Source organism: Aphelocoma coerulescens, chromosome 4, assembly GCF_041296385.1.
Source record: "Aphelocoma coerulescens isolate FSJ_1873_10779 chromosome 4, UR_Acoe_1.0, whole genome shotgun sequence".
NCBI lineage: Eukaryota > Metazoa > Chordata > Aves > Passeriformes > Corvidae > Aphelocoma > Aphelocoma coerulescens.
This window is the reverse complement of record NC_091017.1, coordinates 30,397,390-30,413,174: the sequence shown is the minus strand read 5'-3', so window position 1 is coordinate 30,413,174 and position 15,785 is coordinate 30,397,390. Positions and strand designations below refer to the sequence as shown.

The 15,785-nt window shown below is 39.7% G+C and overlaps 1 protein-coding gene across 1 annotated transcript; it reads left to right on the top strand.

Annotated features, from left to right (window-relative positions):
• The first annotated feature begins 653 nt into the window (after positions 1 to 653).
• On the top strand, positions 654 to 14,896 carry CFI (complement factor I). The gene is made up of 12 exons (XM_069013335.1): positions 654 to 824; positions 2,443 to 2,761; positions 3,391 to 3,535; positions 4,879 to 5,057; positions 6,067 to 6,177; positions 7,749 to 7,865; positions 8,984 to 9,022; positions 9,531 to 9,634; positions 10,245 to 10,360; positions 11,063 to 11,340; positions 12,457 to 12,558; positions 14,450 to 14,896. The coding sequence occupies exons 1-12, from the start codon at positions 765 to 767 to the stop codon at positions 14,665 to 14,667; spliced, it is 1,788 nt and encodes a 595-aa protein (XP_068869436.1). The 5' UTR covers positions 654 to 764; the 3' UTR covers positions 14,668 to 14,896.
• Positions 14,897 to 15,785: the final 889 nt, after the last annotated feature.

Here is a 15,785-nt window from a genome sequence, read left to right as displayed (position 1 = left end):
TCGCGAACGGCTTTAAGCTCCGGAGGGAGGCGGCGCGCCGCGAGCGCGTGTCCCGGCGTGCCGGGTGTGCCGTGTGTCCCGGCGTGCCGGGTGTCCCGGCGTGCCGTGTGTGCCGTGTGTCCCGGCGTGCCGGGTGTCCCGGCGTGCCGTGTGTGCCGGGTGTCCCGGCGTGCCGGGTGTCCCGGCGTGCCGTGTGTGCCGGGTGTCCCGGCGTGCCGCGTGTCCCGGTGTGCCGGGTGTGCCGGGTGTCCCGGCGTGCCGTGTGTCCCGGCGTGCCGTGTGTCCCGGCGTGCCGCGTGTGCCGCGTGTCCCGGCGTGCCGCGTGTCCCGGTGTGCCGGGTGTGCCGTGTGTCCCGGCGGGAGCACCTTGCGTGGGTGCCCTGCCTGGAACACCCATCTTTCACAGGAACCCGGCACAGAGGAGCGCCTGCAGGCGGCGAGCCCGCGGGACGGATCGATCGGACTCCTCTGGGCAAAGAAAAGAAAAGTGTAACCCTCACAAGCGCTTCCTTTTAATCATTTACTTCAAGGGCTTGACTTTGGTTATCTCGCCATACACTTACGTGTACATAAAACCAGTTAAGGCAGGATCTTTTGAACAGATCAGATTTATCAGTTAATAGTTGAGGCTCCTGTACTTTATTTCTAAACACACTTCAAAATATTTTTCTAGTGGCTAAAAATTAAACACAAATCTAACAGCTGACACTCAAAAGAATCCCAGCCAGAGGAATTTGTCTGGGGAGGGAGATAAAATTTCCATCATGCGAATGCTCCCAGTTTGCTTGGTTTTCTTGTGTCTCTTTTGTCTTTGTGGATCAGAGGTAAGATACGTTTTATTGTGTTAGCAGTAATTTATTAAAACGTTTAATAAACAGTTTATTGTTATAAAAGCAAAACCAGTTGAGTTTTTTAAAAAAGTTTCCTTTCCATAGTATTTGTGTTTCACACATTTGTTTTAGCCCAGCCTGAATGTGTGAAGTTTGCTATTTCTCTGTCATGTTTTGATTCTATCTGGGGCTTATGCTAACAGGTTTCTGGAAAATATTTTAATCATGATCCGATCCTAAATCAAATTTGCAAGCAAGGCTGACCAGAGGAGGTGCTGCAATTTTCCCTGCCTCCCTCTTTTGAGAAAGGGGATTGCAGCCTTGTAACATGGCAGCGTGGTATGTCCCACTGCCAGAAGGTTTGCTGCGGGTTGTCTTGGGGCAGAAGTGCCCAGGAAAGCCAAAAGTCTGGGCTGAGCATTCAGCACAACCCAAGTCTTTCAGAGAAATCCTGAGACAAAAATCAGCACCTGTTGTTCCCGGTGAGGAGGAACACCTAGCACAATATAGGAGTTACGCCAAGCCGGATCTGGCTCGCAGTTTGGATCCTACTGACCCGAGAACAGCAGGAAGAATTTAATTAGATTATACAACTGTGAAAAGGAGAGGTATTGGATTAAATTCTGCCCCAACAACATCCTCACTGATTTTACTGTGGCCAGGATTTCCTCATGAGAACTTTAAACTTCAGCTCTATTGATTCAGTTGACTCAGTCAAAGCTGATAAATCACATTTGAGGACTAACGTTTCTCTCCCATTTTCACACAGAGCCCATCCATATATATTTTTCATGTTTCATCATTCATACTACCCACAGATCTTAGTAAGAAAAAGCATCCAGCCAGCACTGAAGTCACCAGAGAGCTGCACAAACACAGGTGCAGAGCCACTCACCCAGAGGCTGTCGGAGGGAGGGGGTCAGAATTTGTATCTGCAGTCCAATGATGGCCAGCAACCACCCTGCAAATCCACTGCTGAGCAAGATACAGGAAAAAAGCTGATAAGGAAGAGCATTCAATTTTCAAATTGCTTTGAGATACTTGTTATTAGAGCACTCATACGGACTCTGCAAAACAAATCATTAATTATAGATTTATTTGCTAGTAAGTAGTTCATAAATACTTACTGGTGATATTTAAATCCAAAGTCAACCAGGCCAATAAAACAAATCTTAGAAAAAAAAAAAACAAAAAACCAAATTACTATTTTTTTCACTTTCTGGTGCTTAAATTCCTTTATGTTTTAATCTGCTTACAGTCCCATTGCTGGGATGTGTTATAAACCAATGGCTTTAAAAATGTTTATAATCTGCTCTGCACTTCAGCTGATGTTTGAAAAGTAAAGAGTATAAAGTTTGTGGGAGATCAGTGAGAGTGAACATCACACCAGGTAAATTATCCAAAAAGAAAAAAAAAGTGTTCAGCAAAACTGAGGAAGACAAGGTGGCCAAAGACAAGGGGATAAACACTATAAATGGCATTTAGCAACTTTTGGTTAGATTGGAAAGGCTTACGAATGGACATTTGCTGAGGTCAGTGAAGAGATCTGCAAAACTCTTGATGCAGTCCCTAATCTTGCTTTTATTTTAATTTTTTTTCTTGTTCCTTGCAGAATGCAGCATCTAATGCTGAAAAAACCCCCTTTCGACAGGTTAAGCCTGGCCAGCCAGCTGAGCAAGACACCTACCTCATAAGAGAATGCTTAAGCAACCAATACACCCACAAGTCTTGTAAAAAAGTTTTTTGTCAGCCATGGGAACGATGTGTGGAGGGAAAATGCCTTTGTAAGCTTCCCTACCAGTGCCCAAAGAATGGCTCTGCAGTTTGTTCCACCAGTGGAAGGAACTTCCGTACCTACTGTCAGCTGAAGAGCTATGAGTGTCAACAGCCCAAAGCAAAGTTCCTGCACAAGGGAACATGCATGCCTAAAGGTATTAACACCTCCTTTTCCAAAATTTATCAGTCATGGGTGGCTAAGGAGATGCTTACACTGTTTACAGCTCAGAAAGTCTGTTCATTTTCTTGCACTAGTAACAAATCAAACAGAAAATGAAAAGTCACTGAAAATGGGCAGTATCTGTTGATTTTCATAAAAAAATTAAGTGACTGACAGGCCCAGGTCATCCTCCTGCTAGTTTTGCTACACAGATTGCTGCAGGCATTTTGCTACACAGGTCATAGAAGCAGGATCTGGCCCTCTCACTTCAAGTATGACTGGTTGGTTACCAAAAGTCCCCTAAAGAAGGTTATTATACTAAAATGCAACCTGTTCTTGGTAGACTTTCAGGTACTCTTACATACCCATTACCCTCACTTGTCCTTAAACTGGCATATTCTGAAAAAGTAGCAGGCTCAAAGACACAAAGTCAATCCTCAGAAAATTCAGGAATAGTACCTGAAGCTTCAGATTCCCAATCTAGTGTTCTTTCCATATGAACTTTGGCTGTAAATACAAAATCAGTCCTGATTTGGTATTGTGCTGTCTTTCCACTAGATACATCTACATAATATGATTTCGTTTGGGGATTTTTTTCATTTCTCTCTTTTTTTATGTTTTAAGAAACATTTTCAGTCTCTCTGGGTCATGGAGATTCAAGTTTGCTTCGAGTAAAACCTGTGAATCACAAGGAAGAAAGTTTTGTATGTGCTAGTGAGTGGACTATGAATGAAGCAAATGTGGCTTGCAGGCACCTTGGCTTTGAATTGTAAGTTTGGGGAATTTATCTCTGGATAACTGCAAGGGATCTGAAAAAGTAGTGATGCTTACAGAAGTGTCACTCACAGCCAGCTGTTAAGACAGAAAACTCATGAACAGTGTATTGGCTACAATATTCTGATAAAACTTCTTAAACTGACACCTGAGAGTGAGAGCCAAAACAATTTTTGTGTTCTGTTACAGGTTACAACTATGCAAACCATAATTGTTTTACTTTAAAATAAAGATGAAGACCAATGTGGAGGTGTTCTCTCAGGCCTGTGTTAGGGAAAGTGCATGGATGGAGCATCCCCAGGTAGCTCTGAGCAGCGATCTGTGTGCAGAGAAAGGTTTCTCAGGACAGCTGACAATAGGGTACAGCTCTGTTTTGCCACTTACACCAGCCAGACTAACAAGAACCTGAGCATGGGGTTTTTCCCTTCACCCCTTACCCTGCTGCCACTGCTTGCCCTGGCCCCAGGGATGGCTGAAGCCCCACAGAACTTGGTTTTTTTCCTGTGACCACACTGATGACCCAAGTTGCATATTCAGCTCCTCACAGAGTCACCTCTATATCCTGTACATAATAATTTTATACCTGTACAACTAATTTAACTTAGGTAGACTTGCTTCCCCAACCTTATGGAAAAAAAAAAATGTAAAAATGTCCTCAAAAACCTGAAACTGCTAATGCAGTGCCTCTCTGGGTGAAAAGCAAGTATTTCCTAGTCCTGATCAGTGTAGCTTTAAATAGCAGATAAAGGTTTGCCCTGGGACAGAGCACTGAGCCCTGGAGTCTCACTGAGAGTGTCTCTAGTTACTTATTTACTTGATCCATATTTCTTTAAGGTAGGGGATACATACACTGTTAGGAGAATACTGCTCAGGTAAAACCAAGAAAGATGAAAATTTATCAATCCCAGCCATGCAGTGGCCTGAGCTTCCTCAATATTCACTGGTTTTGATGGCACCAAGGATAGCTGACCCCATGCAGGATGGTTTCCAAGTTATGGCTCACCCATGTCCACACAGAGATAAAGATCTGAACTTACAAGTTTTGCTACATAATGAGACTTTTCTATCCATCATGATACACAGTGTCTTTCATAGAGCTACATATGGATCTGGGGACAGTTCTATGTAGCAACCTGCAAAAATTAGAACTTTTTCTTCCAAAGTAAACATCTCCTATTTACCCCTAGACAACTCCATGGGAAATCTGCTCTTTTTCTTAGCCATGACCAAAATTCTTTGACATTGAGGAAAATCATATAAATTATAAACAATAAAAGCAGTGCACAATCCATGGTGAAATGATATAATTTGTTATTATTATTATTTGTATCTTCACAGAGGTGCTGAATATTACCAAACCAATTCCAGCATCACAGAATCTGCCTTAAATTCATTACACTGTCTGCAAATAAGTTGCAGGGGCCTAGAGACAAGTCTTGCTGAATGTCACACAGAGATGAAGTCAAGAGATAGTAATGAGGGTCTTGTTAGCCTGCAGTGCCAAGAAAATCTCAGAGGTTAGTAGTTCTTTTACTTTAATATCTCTTTGGTGGTTTTACATTTTAAGTTTATTTTAAATAATGAGGACCTAGTTTGCTGAACTCTCACCGACAGAAAACCCGCACTGAAACCTTTTGATTATTTTAAATCATCATTTTGCATACTTTAAGATAATTGAGGCAATCTGGAGTCAAGACAGTCTTGAGTTTGCAAGTTTGAAAAATCACTGTTGCTCCTGAAGTGCTTTTACAGATATTTCCCCAAAGGCAAATTATTTCACACATGGTTCTGTTTGTTCCACCATCCCTTCCAAGGGTACCAAGGTACATTGCATCCCACAAGTCTTATCTCTCCCGGGTTAACTGGTGGGCAGCCAGGTGACACTGTCGTGCTCACTGAGGGAGGTCCATTAGCACACCAGGAGCACTGCAGCCACACAAACATGACTATGGTGAAACTGCTGGTGTCTCCTGGGGGGTTTAGGACTCCTCAGTTTCTCACTGATAAAAGGGGAATCAAGGCCTTGTTTAGAATTCTAACAGCTTTTCATTCTCTGCAGTGAGCGTTCTCTGGGACTGGTGAGGATCAGCCTGAGATGCTGCTGACTAGAAAAGCTATGAATCATCTCAGGTTTCTCTTACAAAAGTAGTTATTCACAGGCTCTTGATGAGTTCTTTCTAGAGGAGGAACCTCCATCATCCTAATCCCTTGAATCATTTGCAGTGGGTTTGAACTGGTCATTTCTGGTTTAGTCCTTTCCAGTTCTTTCATTAGAAGAAATTTAATTCCCTTCTTCCAGGCTACTGGAATTTGGAGGAAGAAAATAAATGGTTGTGCTGAAACCCTGATGAAAAGGCAAACAAAACACTGAAAAAAGATTCCTATTTACCTGACTGGGCCCCAGCATACCTACTGCTGATAGGCCAAACTGCTGACAGAATCAAATATGCAGGCAGAGTATTTCCCTGGGCAATTATGAACCTACAGTCAATTCCACACTAACTTCATTTTCATCTTGCTGCACAGTTTGTTCAGATGGGGAGTTTCAATGTGTCAACAAGAAGTGCATTTCTCTGAATAAAACCTGTGATGGAATCAATGACTGTGGAGACCTGAGTGATGAACTGTGCTGTAGAGGTAAGAATTTCCTTTGTCAGGTGTTTCAAACTAATTTCAGAAGAAAACCACCCACAAAGAATTTTTACAGTGATGTAACAGCTAAATTCTGTTGTCCAGTAAGTCACTACATCAAAGCAATCAAACCATAGTTTATGTATAGGGAAGGGCAAAAAAAAAGACATAAAATACAATTTTGAAGCAGGCAAGTGATCTCTTGAGAATCTGGATTTCCTCAGAGGATGAGGAAATACAATGAGATTATTTAGGAGGTCATTAAAAATTGATACAAAAAATGAGTCCTGTTAGAATGAAAATGTATTTTTACTTGGAAAAAATCAATAGTAATTAAACAACGACACTGGTTTTCTAATGAACTACCTTTAAACCAAAGGAAGATCTCTCTTAAATTTATTACTAATGCAAGATCATCCATGGAACATCTGTAAAGAGTTCCTGGCACATCGCTTGTTCATGAGAAGTCAGTCTTTCAGCATCTGCAATTCCAGCTGTAAAAATTCTGATTAGAAATGAGGAATGGATCTAGCATGACCTGAATGCAGGAGAATACTTCCAAAACTTGGGTTTTGGGTGCCAAATGCTAATGTGGATTACAAATCCCATCATTATCCCTCCATAACCTTAATTTTGTAGTGTTACAATTGTAAATAAGATTAATCTCATAATTGTGGAAACATGGTCACAGTAATTTTAGAAAAAAAAAAATACATGTGATATCATACATCTAATAGACATTTATTTGGATTCCACATGACAAAAATAGTGCTGTTTCAGCTGAATGGGCTGAAAACAATGCTTCCTGAAATCAAAATAAGTTTTTCAGCTGAGTTCAGTGGTCTTTGGATCACATTGGGATATCTGGATACTTTTAGAGAACTATCTTATTTTCTATTAAAGACAAATACCTTAAATAGTAGATTGACATGAGATTTTAAATTAGCTGAAAAGATCCTGCCATGAATTCAAGCACTGCTTTGCTTTTGAGAACATTCAAAGGGATCACAAAATTTAAAAGGGAGGGGGTTCTCAGGTTTATAATACCTTTTCATATAACCAAGAGTTTTAGAAGTAGTAAATTAATACGTCCAGTCTCTTCCTAAAAGGAATATTCATTCCTAACCCTGCATTTAGGCATTTAGCTCATGCAACCAAAACTCAGCTTGCTCTCTGATTTGGGAGGGTGAGATTTGGCACAAGCATCATCAGTTCCTCATTTGAGGTGATCAGTAACACTGGTAAAGTGGAGGTCTTTTGGCTGAGGCTGAGTGTGGAGGATGTGTTATGGAATGAAACTGGTATGGATTGACACCAAGTCTAGCAGTACAGTACTGCAGTGGTAACAGAGATCCACATTTTTCAAGTCTTATAACTTGAAGATTTAAAGTGAGGAGAGCTAAGTATTCATTTTGTTTACATGCACAGAGCTTGCTTTTGTAATCTCTTTATGAACAGCCAGGTCCCATGTAATATGGATATACATTTGGTTTATATTTTAAAAAGCTCTCTGACAGTGTGAGGTTGCTGAACCAAATGATCCTGTGATTTACATTTGTAATTCTCCTGTGTTACAGAGTGCAGAAAGAACAGTTTCCACTGTCGGTCAAATATCTGTATTCCAAATAAGAATGTCTGCAACAAAGATATTGACTGCCTCACAGGAGAGGATGAAGCTGGAGTTCTCTGTGCAGGTTTTTTTCTGAAAGATGTTTTTGTTTCTTTCCTTTCATTCAGCCCTAAACTAAGGCTGCACAATGCATATTATTATATTATTCATTATGCAAGAATCAGTCTTCCCTATGTTATGCACAGGAGGAAGAAAAGGTCATACAATTTTTTTTCCTTTCTTTCTGGAAAAGAATGACAAGAAAACTAAAGGAAGGAAGGAAGAAAAAGATGTTGTTTTTGGAAGCTTAAGGCAGATTATGTCTTTTGTTTATGTGGCCAGCTATCAAACTGGTATCCCCTAAGAAAGTGTAGAGAGGGCGACCAGGAATACTTTCCTCACAAATGAGGTATTCAACTAGTTTGTCAATATAATAATTCTTCTGTGCTGTTGCCCTCTCTGTTGAAAAGATTATGCTTTGTTTTAAAATTAGAATGTTTTCCTTGCTCTCATAAGAGAAAGTCAAAGGCCAAAAAAGTAAAAACTATTGGTAAATGGTAATTACTACAGGTAAAGTGAACTCTAAATGTAAACATTACTGTCAGTGACATGAGAACAGACACAATGCTCAGCCCCCATGTAGGGACTGAATTCAGTGGGCACTTTGAATAAAAGCTGACAAACCAGATTCAGCAAGCATTTAATTTACCTCTTGTGTTGAATATCCTCCCTTACCCCATTAAAGGAGGCACACAGCATAATCTAAATTGGGGGAAAAAATCAAACAAAAACCTGTTACCTAATGCTCCTTTGGTTCTTAGAAAGTTTCAAAGGTTTATGGGGCAGGAGAAATTTCGGTGGTTTTTGGTAGAGGAGAATGGGACATCTCTAAAGAGATCACAAACAAAAAAAAAAGGCAGTTTCTCAGGGTTTCCTGGCAGAAGGGCTCCCTAGGCTTAGAAAGTGAGTAGATGTTGTGTAGTTATAAATGAGTATCTGCTGGCTGTAGGTCATTTTTAGGCTGAGGCAACCAAGCAGTGCCTAGCAGGAAAGGAAACAGCAGGCACCAGGCTGGAGAGTATTGCTCTCCATGAGAACAGTATGCCCTTATGCATTTAAAATGTGTTCCACAATTTTGGCACACAAACATAGATTTAAGTAAATGTCTGCCAATAATTTTAGTATTTTGTTATTCTACTATAGGCAAAGAAGAAGTTGCTGAAAATGACAGTATGGATGAAGGTAAGTGTAATTAGCCCTCCAAAATCAACAGCATACCCTCTTATTAGTGACTTTCTAGCTACCAGCCAGCTCCTCAGATCCAGAACACTCAGATATTTTGACTTTGTGATTTATTAATGTACACTCTGGGATTTACTGTTTGTCTCACTTTTCACTGATTTCAAGAACGCGGTAATAATTCATCCTGGCTGAGGACCTACATCTGTGTGTTTTGGCAACTGGTGAACTCCCAGCTGAGGTAAACTCTCAGCAAATCTAGGGGAACATCCTTAAAATTGTTTATCTGAATTCAAGCAGCATTGTAAAAGGGAGAGAAGTTATGTGATGCTAAGACACAAGCAATTTTCAAAGCAAAGACAGATGCCAAAATGTTTCATCTTTGTTTTCCTGCTATTTCAGCTACTGGCATATTCACAGCACTCAAATTTTCAAGATAAAGATAAGCCTGTCTCCAAATAGAGAGAATGTATACCTGAATTCTGAGATACATTTTTCCTTTTTGTTAAAGAAAGAAAAATGATAAAGACACTTCTTCCCCAAGTGCACTGCGGCGTTAGAAATCACACACTAACTCGACGGAAAAGAATCATAGGTGGAAAGATTGCAGGAAAGGTAAAAAAATAACCTTACCAGATATGAGTTCATTCAGCATTGATTTAAATGGGAATTATTTGCCTTCTGTTAAACTTAAGGAAATAACAAAATCAGCTTATGCCATGTTTTGCAGCAGTAGTGGCATTGCCCTGAATGAAAGTAAAGAGAAGCACAATTTATAAAGTAAAATATGGAGTTTTTACAAAACTGAGCATTATAGTACAAGTAGACACTGAAAATTACTCAGAAAAGCAATTAATACTACAGCTAAAAATAACAATTCTGGCAAAATGGAATTAAAATTTGCGTCTTTAAAAGACAATACAGCAAAAATGTATGGTCAGACCCTACATCTGTTTCTCTGACTACAAGGGGTTTCATGACTGAAAGCTGGAGGGAAGGAGGCATTGCACCAAGTCCGAAGATTGAATAAAATTACTGAATTTTAGTATATAAATCCTTTATATCTCATGGAGCCCAATTTACAACTTCTGGATAGCAGATCTTTTATTTAAAATCAGACCTAGTCAAGGAGATTAGGTGATACCAAGAGATGTTTTTCCCTTTATGCACTAAAAGTTGTACAACTGCAATGGCTTCTCATTATTTGTGTTTCTTGATTGAATAGGGTGAATTCCCTTGGCAAGTGGCAATTAAAGACACCAGCAATGAAGGTTCAACAGTGTACTGTGGAGGGGTTTATATCGGTGGCTGTTGGATTCTGACTGCTGCTCACTGTGTCAGGTAAAAACAAACTCTGGAATTATTTTCTTACTGCAAGGCAGAAAGATTGTTTTGGATATTCTCAGCTACATGTTTGTTAATTTCTATTTGTCTGTTGAACAGAACAGTTTAAAATACCGACTCACCCACATGAACAATGAGGAAGATTCAGGGAAAATAGAGTGTTTTGGCAGTGAATAGAAAGATAAAAAGTAACAATGAGTTTGAAGAGACATGGCATACTTTAGTCAGATAGCAGGCAGGCAGGAAAGGTCCACTGTAGCCACTCTGCTTGAAATTAAATACAAGGGACCTCTTCTCCATCTCTGCCTTGGGGAAGTCCAGGATCTGTTCCCAGAGAATGTCCCTGGGTTCATATATTCCCCAGAACAAGCCAAGAGCAGACATGTAAGATTTGCCAGTTCCGTCCACATCTGGTTACTCTATTATCAGAGCAGCATAAACACCTGGTTTCTTTTTGTCACAACACTAAACAGAGCCTGGCTTTAACATCATTTTCTGCATTAGTTGCAGTACTCAGCATGTGTCACCTGTCTTGAATTTGCTACACTTCAGAAAAACTTGGGCATTAAGTCCAGAAAGAAAATATATGTCTCTAATGTGAATTTTTATTCTACAGAAACTTTGATAAAATGCAACAGTTTACAGCTTTAAAACAGTTGAAATGTAAGTTCTTGTGTTTATTTGGCTGGTTTTTTCCAGGGCAAATCGAGCCCATCTCTACCTTGTCTGGGTTGGAATGCTGCATACAATAGAGCACGACAAAGAGACAAATACTTTGAAACTAAACCAAGTGATAATTCATGAAAATTACAATGCATCAACTTATGAAAATGACATTGCTCTGCTGGAGCTGAAAAGTTCTCAGCCTGGAGAATGCTTCCTGGAAGACAACAGCATACCTGCCTGTGTCCCCTGGTCAGAGTACATGTTCAAGACTGGTGACACATGCAAGGTTTCTGGATGGGGACTAGAGAAAGGTATTTGGTTTAGTGCTTGCTAGAGGAATGTATTATTTGTATAACTCATTTTCTAACTGCGATGAGCTTTTATTTTGAAAAGGCTGAAGAACAGTTGTGCACAAAGCAGTCAGAAGAGGCTGAGTACAGAAAATGTAGGCTGTGGTTTGGCACTCAGGTATCACTGTTGGGTTCTCTTTTCTGTACTGCTTCCTCTGCTGTTTCAGCCACTTAGTAGATTGATATGGAGGACATCCCTGGATGAAAACTACCCCAACAGTAAGAAATTTTCCTTTTGTCCATCTAATAATTGTATTAGCTGTGGAGACCTGTTAACAACATGTAACAGATGGTGTTTGGTAGCTCACAGGAGCCCACAGTCACAGCTTGTCCTCTGTCCCCTTCCCAACAGGATCTGAGCTGCAGCCAGCAGTCATGAAACTCAGCACATGTTGTCACTGCCATGCTTGGGTTTAGCCCAGAGAAGCTTGCACAGAGACAGATAAGCCAAGTACAATCATGCTTTCAAAGATTTGGGAAGCATTTGTTTTGTATCACAGCATTCCAGCCTGGCATTGGAGCTACCACATACTGGTTTTGAGGTTTCTCCTCTCCATACTCAGTAGCATCCACCCAGCAAATGCAAAGTTGGGAATTGCTAGCAAACAGACAGAGAAAAAACAGAGCATCTCTTTAGACTTGTGGATACATAGTTCACCTGTATCTAAAGTAAGTGCTCCACAAAGATAGAGCCAAGTTGGAAAAAAGGTAATAAGGATGAATCACAGCCACATCTCCATTTCACAGAAAGCAATACACCAGTTTTCCAAGTGCCTGGAAATCTTGATATGGAAAACACAGGAAAAAAAACCCTGAGGGATACAAGGAAATGGAAAGGGTGAAAATGTCACATGAAAGTACTGTAGTTAACACTGCAATTAAACCACTCTGCTTTTATTTTGAAATATATGGCCAATATATTGGGTAAATGTTAGTGGCAGTTTAAGGTTTCTGGTTTATAATACTGAAGATAATATTCTGTAAATAAGTAAATAACTAACTTTCAAATTATTATATTAAATGTGTCTAATGTGTACTTAGCATTTTAAATTTTGAAAATATTTTTTTCTTTTCTAGATTACAAAAAACAATTTATCCTCAAGTGGGGAAATGTTAATTTATTTCACAATTGTTCTGAATTGTATCCAGGACGATTTTTTAAAAAAATGGCATGTGCAGGTAAGCATCAATTTTATTACTATAATTTCTACCATCAAGGTCTCAGTTTAGGCCAGATATAACTGGCTGGGAATCTTCCAGACTTAAGGAAGACAATAAACCAACTACCACAACACCACTGTTGGCAAAATGTCAGCCACTGGAGCCTGTGGCATCCACCATTATATTACGTATTCATAAACAGAGTTCAGATGACAGCATGACAAATTTCTATGATTATATGGGCAAATTTTTGCATGTAATTTGAGTTATGTTTTCTAAATACACAAGCACTCCACAGCCTACTGAACATCCTACCTTTACTCTATTTGATTCTGATTCAGCAACATATTTAAGCTAATGCCTGTCCTGGAACACACAGCCTGTTGACTAGAATGTACCTATTCATCTGCTTAGACATTTGCCACTACCACACTGCATCCCAGGAAAATACAATTAACTTTTCAAACTTAGAGTAGTCTGGCCAGGAAGCTGGTTGCCACTCGTAGTATTAAAATGAGGATTTTGAATACACATTTTTGCTTCTCAAGTGACAAAAAATGTTGCCAAATACATCACTAAAAGAGCAGTGAGTATTCAACTTACAGGGCAGATGGTTTCAACTGTTAAATCAAAAAGTAAAGGCACTATTTAAACAAACTGCTCAACAAGCAAACAAAAACCATGTATTAAAGCAAAATCATTCATGATAAATTCAGCATGTCATCTGTAAGATACGGGGCTTATTTACGGCACCAATTCTGTAACTTATCTCTTTTTTCTTCAGTATATTTCAAGTGTTCATACTTTACTACAAGGGGATAATGACAGTACCACATGAGACACATTCAGAAAGGGGATATCTGGGGTTAACTTTCCATCCCTGAAGCAAATAAAAACTTTAAGGGCTGGTATCCACAGGAGTTAGTAATCCAAGCATTAATTAAACTGATTAAAGGCAATAAAATCTTGTTTCATAGGATTAGTAATCCCAACTCTGAAAAGTTCACATAACTCTTTCTCAGAAATGTAGAGATTCAAAAAAGAGGTTACATTTTTAAAAGCTTGGGGAGTTACGCTTTGTATGGGCTCCTTCATACTAGAACAGTCAACCAAGCAGAAAAGTATAGTAAGGGTGTTAGAAATCCATAAACTTTTACTGAGTATATAGGAAAAAAGCAAAAATCACATTCTAGCTCTGTAGCAGCATTTCTGTTTATATCACATCCATCTTGCTTCATTTTTTTGAAATAATTTTCCTTATTTGCTGACCTGCAAACGAGTAGGTTTGTGAACACTGAAGCATAAAGGGCACTGGATCCTGCACACTTGTGCCTCAGGGCTGCTACCTGGTGTTCCTAAAGGAGCACCAGATAGCAGCCCTGAGACCAACCATGCAGAGTTGCTCTCCCTCTCATCCCAGGATTCATGTTCTCTCCTTCTTGTACCTGCCCATCTGTTTTCATAAAGCTGGTAAAGAAAATAATTACACAGATGAGAGTGCACAATGGCTTACTGGGTAGGGAGGACACCAAAGGCAGACACAGAGGTGTACACATATTATTATATCTTCACTTCCAAAGGAATCAGTCTACAAATCTTTTTACATTGTTCCATCTTTATGGGCTACTTCTTATAGTTGGCAATGTGGCTGAATTGTTCTCTATCGCACTGGGTAAAACAAGACTGATGAAAAAGCAAATGAGAATTTGGGCCAGCCACAAGTATAAAGAGAGGCCCTGCACTTGAAATGAGAAGTAAGTAACAGACTTGAAGAGGTTCAGAATCTCCTTTACTGGTGACCATTAGACAAACACCTGTCAGGAAGCAACGGACCTGAAAAATCTCCTGAGCTCTGCCTTGTGTGCCAGCTTGTATCTTAACTCAATTTTGCTTTTTATTTCCTCTTCAGGTACTTATGATGGCTCCACAGACAGTTGTAAAGGTGATTCAGGAGGCCCCCTGGTCTGTTTTGATGCAGAAAACGTGGCCTACGTGTGGGGTATTGTGAGCTGGGGTGAGAACTGTGGGGAGGCTGGTCACCCTGGCGTGTACACGCAGGTTGCCAGCTACTATGACTGGATTAGCCACCATGTGACAAGGGGTCTCATCTCACGGTACAATATCTGAAGCTTGGAAAATGAAATGCTTCCTTCAAATCACCCATGCAAAAATAGTCCTTTTTCACAATCAGCAGTCATGTAACTTAGCAACAATCAGTACAAATCTTTAAGGAATGTTATTTTGAAAATTCTTAACACTCTATGAAGATCACAGTTTTGCAGAGCCTGTGGGAAGAGAATTTTACAGGCACAAGTCCACAGCAAAAGTCTCTAATAAAAGCAGATATTAAAATATCTTTTTCTTGGTTTTTTGGATTTTTTTCCTCTTTTCACATTGCATTTCAGTTGCTGTTGTTTATCTAGCTAAAAGAGACAATAATACTGGAAGCAGTGGTTGGAAAATGACTGCACTGGCAATATGTGAGCTTCACAGAAAGGACAGCAGCCAGGCTGCTTTAAAGAACTTACATCATCTCAAGGTCTAAGTCCCCAGGAAGCCTCAGGAGGCTGCCTTGCTTGGCACTTGATTCCTCAGGCTTATTGCAGAAGTAGACTTCGGACCATCTATTAATCCACAGATGGGCTATGACCATGAGATTTGTTGCAATGCAACAGTTACTCAAATAATAAATCTGCTTGCTCGTTTTTGCAGCTACAAACTTAGACAATTCATTATTGGGCATAGTTAATATACATCATCTGATCATCTATCCTGGGGCAATTTTTGTAGCTCTAAGTTTTATTAATTTAACAGCAGCTGGTCACAAACAACAAAGGAATTTTAAAACTTAAATCTCCAACTTAAATAAAAAGCATCTTTACTATCTTAAGATCCCTGTGTATGTATATTTCAGGTATCCAGCAAACTCTTAACACCAAGCAGAGTTTTACTCTACACACTATCACACACTGTATGTGCATATATATGTTTATACACACACACATTTTATATAACAATACAAATATATAAAAAGTCAATACCTTAAACATACAGACTTAATTCTACAAAACCAAGTAGGAGATCTAAAGTTAGACTCTTTGCTGTCATAAAGAAAACATCAGACTATACATAATACCCTCACATTCAGCAAGAGCTCCACACAAAAAGTGTGCAAAAATTCTTTTTGAAGCAGTAGAATTTGATTTGTGGATTGGTGCCATCAACACAAAACTCACATAGCTCCA